The sequence below is a fragment of the Phodopus roborovskii genome, unplaced genomic scaffold (genome assembly GCF_943737965.1).
Source record: "Phodopus roborovskii unplaced genomic scaffold, PHOROB, whole genome shotgun sequence".
Lineage (NCBI taxonomy): Eukaryota > Metazoa > Chordata > Mammalia > Rodentia > Cricetidae > Phodopus > Phodopus roborovskii.
Window position 1 is genome coordinate 23,568,016 of NW_026126416.1, and position 6,765 is coordinate 23,574,780.

Below are 6,765 nucleotides of genomic sequence, written 5' to 3' on the forward strand. Positions count from 1 at the left end.
AGTCACTCTAACCATTTCTGTAAGAATCCAAAGCAACCAGGGGATGGTGGCGCACAGTTTTGATCCCAGCACTCGGGAAGCAGAGGTAGGAGGATCTCTGTGAGTTCTAGACCACCTGGTCTACAGAGCTAGAAACCCTATATTTAAAAAAATAATAATAAAATAAATCCAAAACAAACAACACATTCCCTCAGTTTCTCAGGAAAGGAATTTCTGTTGCAAACACAGTGTCAAAACACTCTCCTATCGGCTCTGGAGAGTGATGAGGTGGTAGAGAACCCAGACTTGGAAGCCAGTGTTCTCATCATGTCCCACCTTCTGGGCCCAGGATTAGAGACTTTCTGTGATACTAGGAAGAACTTAGTTTGCACAAATACTCTTCGGACAGAAAAGTACTGCCTGAAGCAAGCTTTGGTATACTTAGGCTTCCCGAGCATTGTGTTGGGGCTTTGAGGTCAAATGAACAAGGACATCTTGATCTTCATAGCCTTGGCCACTAAGGTGAGCTGTACTCCAGAACACACAGTGATGCTGGTTGGCATGGTAAAGCAAAGGAGTATCTGGTTGCTATTACTGAGCCCACCCAGCAGGTCCCTGGAGATGTTCCCTTGCAAGGCTGAGGAAGATGCCCCCAGGGCTCTTCTCCTGGCATCCAGAACTCTCTAGTAGACAAAGCCCCTGACGCAGTCTCTGTCTCTATTTACAAACCGCTCATGCTTGATCACATACTTACTATAAATAGCAATTTAACAATAACCACCTGCATCCCCTTACAAGGCGCCCCTAGGGGCTTCTGCCTTCCAGTCTCCTGCCAAATGTGAAGTCTGGCCTACCTGGCAGCCCAAGGTTCTGAGCAGTGGCACTTTGGCTTGAGCCTGATGCATCCTCAAGGCTGAGTAAAGGGACAGGCCCTGAAGTCGTCAGCATTGGAGGCAGGCTCTGCTGCCCACCTTCTGCCTCCATCAGAAGGTGAAAGAAACACAAACGTATGCCTCCCATCTCTCATTGCTTGTCGGATATGCCTCAAGTTCTTCTGCTCAATGCAGCCGCTCTCTTCCCTATCCTGCCACGGCTACACAAGTCACATTTCTTCCACACCCTCCCTTCCTTCAAGCATCCCATTGGTGCCCAAGCTCTCCTGACAGTGATCGTCATGTTGCGCCTGCCTCCAGCCAAGACCGCTTGGCCTAGCCCTGCCCAGGCCCTCATGTGCTCAGAACCTAGCCATGATGCATATCAAGGAAGATAAAAGCAGTGACACACAGGGGCACACGCACCTCACTGGTACCCACAGAGGGAAGGCCTGGTAGCTAAGGGCATCTTAGCCCAGAACCTGTGTGTGTATGAATCTGCTGAAGAGGAGGTTTGGGTCAGTGCAGGCTTCAGAGCCCCCCTTTTTACAGTCCCGTACAGTTTCAGTGACCCATGTCTAAATGGCAGGCAGGGGAACGAAAACTCTCGCATGTGTGCTCTAGTGCACACCCCCCCCAATCCCCGTCTTTCATTTCCACCTACTGACTACTCACCCCGTGTTTCTTCTGCCTACCCTCTCACCACCCACCCACAGGCCTGCCTGCCAGCCAGGTTCCAGGATGAGGAGCGGCTATTAATTATTAAAGCAAACAAAAGCATTTCCTAGCAGGGAGGCTAGCCTACAGCTGCTTACAGGAAAGACATCCCCAGCTGCCTTTCTTCTCTAAGGCTTTGCTCCTCTGCAGTGACTGCCTGGTAGAACGGGCAGTCCTGCGTCTCCCAGGACTACAGCAGGAGTAGGGCTGCCCTGGCCCCTCCAGTCTCCCTTGCCTAGGAAACACACCAGAAGGAGAAAAGCACTACCCCTGTGTAAGCCCACAGGCAAGAAGACTTGTCTGAAGAGGAGGGTGGGGAATGGGCTGGGGCTAGGTCTCAGAGAGGAATTCCTATTAGTCCAGGTCAGGGGCAGTCACAGCAATGGCTAGGGGGTCTTTGAAAAGACATCCCTGTTAGGCAGCCCCCCTCCCCTCCCTTTCCTGTGAGCTGGGCATTTTGCTCCTTTTCTTTCCCTACCTCCTGTACTCAGAATCATCTTCATGTTAGCAGAACCTCCCTCACTGATCTTGGCAAACCGTCCAGACCTTTTCCTCCTCATCTACAGTCTTCAAAGTCTAAGTTGTAAAACTGGAGAGGGTAGCTGAAGGATATAGGGCAGTTGCTGGAACACACTGAGGCGAAGAGAGGCGCCTGTCAGGGAAGGCTTTTGGAGCCAGCTAGGTGAACTACTTATGGCTGTGGGTGCTGTTGAAAGAACGAATGGGCTGCCATCTTTGCCCTACAGGGAAGCCTCAGCTGGCAGGGCCAGCGACACAGGGACAGGCAGAGGACAGCAGAGCCTGGCCTCCAGTAAGCATCATTAGGGAACATCAAGAACTGCTCTCCTGGGAAGGGAGGCTGAGCACAAACAGAGCCAGGTGCTAAGGTGGAGTCTGGTCCCCAAGGCTTGATGAGGCTCTTTTCAGTGGGTGTGCGAGTCTAAGGGCTTGAGGACTGTTTTTAGAGAAAGCAGCCTTGTTGACTCTCCAACATCACAGGCCATTATCATTACAGAGGCTAGGAAAGAAAGCTGGGTAGACTGTGATGAGCCCTGAATGCCAACTATCTGGGAAATAGGGATGTGCCAGTGACAGCAGCCTGTGGTAACCATCCTTAGCACTAAAATAGTCTGGGCAAGGTGGGATAGCACAGACAGAGGATACTGTGACAGAGTAGATAGCTTTTTTTTTTTTTTTCTCCTTCCTTTCTTTCTTTAATTGGGCAAGGACATGATCAGAGAAAAATGCTTTGAAACCTGGTGTAGTGCTGTATACTTGTAATTCCAGCACTTGGGAGGCTAAGACAAAATTGGAGGACAGCCTGGGCTACACAGTGACACCCACCCCCTGCACAAAAAAAAAAAAAAGTACCCTGAAAATGTAGCTTTGGTGTGTAGAGCAGGAAAGACAATTTGGGGGAAGTGGTGAGTCAGAGTACAGAAGCAGGAGTCTTGAGCTATCCCCCAAGCCAGGGAGGAATGGGATCTGGGGCCCAGGAGTTTAATTGTTAAAAGTGACATCTAAGGACATTGGGATTGAGAGTAGACATCCATACACTTTGAAAATCAGGTGGTTGTGGATGAAGGTAAGGAAGGTACAGATCACCCACACTGAGCCTTGCAGGAGAATGAAGTCAGGCAGGGGATGGAGACGAAGGGGACGATGAGAGATGGATGTTTCTTGTTATATTTTGGGATGTGAAGACCTGAGCAGAGGTCTGACTGACTGAGGGAGAAGATACACACAGGAGAAATCACAAACATTGTGGAGAGAACTGAGAACCATGAATTAGCCTCCCCTCTGGAAGTGGGAAGAGAATCACCCACGTTTGAAAACTCTCACCCTGTGTCCTAGGGTGGAGTTTTCCAGACTTGAGGAGAAGCAAGCTCATGCCTGAAGAGTGTTCTGTTCAAACTTCAGAAGGCTTTGAGCTTCAGTTATGTGGTCTTGGGGTCTCTCAGAGTAGACACCACCAAGAACCTTCTCTGTGTAGACAGCACTGTCGGTGTGTGGGGGGGGGTTGAAAGTCTCACCCCCAGGTTTCTTGCCCCTTCACCCATCTTCAGGATACCACCTCTGTTACCCCGCCTCCCTCTCATCTAACCTGAGCAAAGTCTGAAAGAAACAAGAACTTCCACTCGAACATGCTGGACGATATAACTTCCCACAACCACCTCAACTTAAAGAAAAAGCCAACCCCAACAGAAAAGGAGGCACACAGAGTTATAAGCATAGCACAGGACAACAACATTAAAGGGGGGAAATGGGAAGGAAACAGTATCACACCGATAGCAGTTGTGTTAAACAACTGTGACTTGTGTTTCTATCATCTCTAGTTAGATCACTCCTAAAACTTACTGGACCTGGCTCATCTGCAATATCCTTTCCTGTCCTGGAGAGATCACTCAACAGAAAGTGACCCTGAAGGCTGTGTGCAAAAACACTGCATCCCTTTGTCCACAAAACACTCCCTGTCTATTATTGGGTAAGGCTGCAGTGCACAAGTGATACCTGAACAAGTTTGGGTGAGTTAATGGGAGTGGTATGCCAGCACCAGTCTGCTGTAACAATCTCTAGCCGATGTCCTTCAGAGGATGGGGAGCAGCTATTTAAACTTCCCGGAGACCCAGTGCCCACCCTACCCTGCCCATCTGCAGAAACAGTCCCTACCTAGTGCTAGGCACTATGACCTCCCGATCAGATGTACAGCTTCCAGTCCATGTTGGATGATTGGAGGGAGTGTTAATAGAGATGCGTTCCAATGGTTGTAGTGACTGGGTTGGCCACCCTTCAAAGTTCCCATCCAAATCTGGAGTCCATTCCTTCCCGAGCTCTCCTGCCTAAACCCCTATGTCTCCCTCTGAAAAGTAACCAGAATAGATTCTGCTAATTCCCAAGAGCTTTCTGACTCCCTTAGGATCTACCCAAAACCACTTGACAGAGGATTCGGGCCCCATTCTCAACCCCAATCAATTCTGCAATGCCAACTGCCCACTGGTTCAGTCACGCTTCAGCCCCACCCACATCTCTGGCCCTGAACACCACCATGTCACAACACTTGAGGAGCATAGAAAAGCAAAAAGGAGGCAGAGTTTCTCTTTTGCCGGGTAGCCGTGGAACTAACTGAACAAGCGGAACAGTAGAGACTGCCCAGGAAGAAGGGGATGGACATCTCTAGACGCTAGTAACAGTGTGTCAAGTCTCAAGGTGTGTAGGCGGATGCAACACCTCCTCCAGAGCCCTCGACTCGAGTGAGTTACCTCGCCCCATATTCTCCAGAAGAAGTCATACTCAGGGTGAACAGGAGACTTCGTCGGGACGGTCGTGTTAGGACTCCCTCTATCCCTTGCTCCAGTAGCTAAGGCATGCTGGACGAAGGCGACACGAAGCAGTTCAACCAGAGTGCTAGGTCGGGTGGGGCTCTTACCTCTGTGCCGCGGTGCTGGAGTCCAGGATGCCAGCGCTCTGCATCCAGGAGCGCACGGAGCCCAGGCTGGAGGGCAGTAGCGGCTCCTCTTTCAGGTGGAGCCCACCGCGGGGCAGAGCGTCCTGTGCGGGGAACATAAGGACCCGCAGTTCGTGGGCGCCCCCCACTGCCAGGGATCGCTTCCCGCCGAGGCTGTGGGCGTCGCAGCTCAGCCCGACCCGACGGCACCAGGAGCCTCCAGGAGCGCAGCGCTACACGGAGTTCGGGAGCCCAGTGCACGCTCGCCTCTCGGGTGCTCTCTCTGTGAAAGCGGGTCCCCGGGCGCCGACGCTGTCCCCTCCCCTCCCGGGGCACGGGGCGGGGAGATGGAGGGATTCCCCCGCGGCCTGAGAACCGGTGAGCAGACTGAGAGCGGAGCCCGCACCCGCTCCGCACGGAGGCGCCCCAGAGGCGCGCTCTGGCGGCTGCCCAGAGCCGCGGTCGTCGGAGGGGGGGCCGAGCGCCCCGCGAGCTGCCCGCCCTCCCCCCCCGGCCTCCCCCCGCCCGCCCGCGGCGCCCGCGCGGGGCGCTGATTACCATCCGAGAGGGGGAGGCTGCGGCCGTAGAGCTCGGCGGCGGCGACGGTGGCGGCAGGGGCGGCAGCAACAGCAGCAGTCGCGCGTCCCGGGGAAGAGCCGGGCCGGCGCCGGGCCAGCAGACACAGCCGCCGCCAGGCCCCCGAGTGCCGCGGCGCCCCGGGCCTGCCGCTGCCCCGGGTGGCAGCACCTGCAGCAGGAGCAGCAGCAGACCGGCCGACTCCCCCCGGGGCCCGGTCCCCGGGCTTCCCCGCCGCGGCCGCCGCCGCCCGCCGCTCCCCGGGGCCTGGCCGCGGGCCCTGGCCATCCCGCCGCCGCCGCCGCTCCCTGGGGAGCGGGAGCCGAAGGGAGGGAGCACGGTCAGGAGGAGGGCTGTCGCAAGCGGGTGGGCCCAGGGGACTCGGGGCCAGGGGAGGCGGGGGCGGGGCGCGAGGCCGGCCGAGGGGCGGCCAGGGACGTGACATCATCGGGGGAGGAGCGGCCGGGCTGGGGCCGCGGCGGCGGGGCGGACCCTGGAGAGTCGGTAGACGGGTTGGGGGGCACGGCCTGCCAGGCGCGGCGCCGGGAAGCTGGCCCGGGCCGGGGGAGGCGAAGACAGGGCGGGCTGAGAACTGCGCGGCGGGGGAGCCTGGTCCAAGCAATTCAGCTCATCACACCGCGCTCGGGAAACCCCCACGGCCTCCGGTCGGTCGCCACCAGAAGAAGCTTCAGCATCTTTTTGATCCCATCTCCTTCCCCCAAGTATGTGCCGCCCTCCCCTCGACCAAGGCTTGATTCCGGGAGTCGCTGCTCATTTGCTAGCTTCTGGCATATCACTGGCCCTCGCGACACTTCCCTCAGTGAACCTGACCTAGGCTTAACCTCTGCAGCTTAGTGCTCAAGGGTCTCTCAGTGTGTGGTAGGTTGCTGGCTCCAGGCCAGCTGAGCTACATTAGCCCTGCACCTCTCAAACTTATTCCTGACCTTAGATTACCTAAACTCCAGTTTACATTCCCAACTGTGCCTTTGAGAAACCTCTTGACTTTGATGGCAAGTCGGACTGAGGCTAAGGGTTAAGCGCCCAGCTCACCTCCCCCCCCCCCCCGCCGCCTTCTTTCTGATCCACTCATCTTTTATTTCTGCACAGAAATCATCTGGCCTTTGACCATGTGTTATAGCCTTTTCTGTGTGTCCTGCGGGCTATCAGCAAACCTTG

At 55.4% G+C, this 6,765-nt stretch overlaps 1 protein-coding gene across 4 annotated transcripts in view; it reads right to left on the reverse strand.

The window, feature by feature from the left end:
• Nucleotides 1–6,015, reverse strand: part of Ebf4 (EBF family member 4) — a 68,212-nt gene extending 62,197 nt beyond the window's left edge. For all 4 annotated transcript variants that reach the window (XR_007834445.1, XM_051183398.1, XM_051183396.1 and 1 more), the window contains exons 1-2: nt 5,572–6,015; nt 4,996–5,117 (exon numbers count right to left, since the gene is read on the reverse strand). Coding sequence is in view for 3 of the 4 variants with exons in the window: in XM_051183398.1 (XP_051039355.1) it covers nt 4,996–5,117; nt 5,572–5,877 (428 nt within the window). In the remaining variant the exon portion in view is untranslated. The remainder of the gene's footprint in view (nt 1–4,995; nt 5,118–5,571) is intronic.
• Between the last annotated feature and the right edge of the window lie 750 nt (nt 6,016–6,765).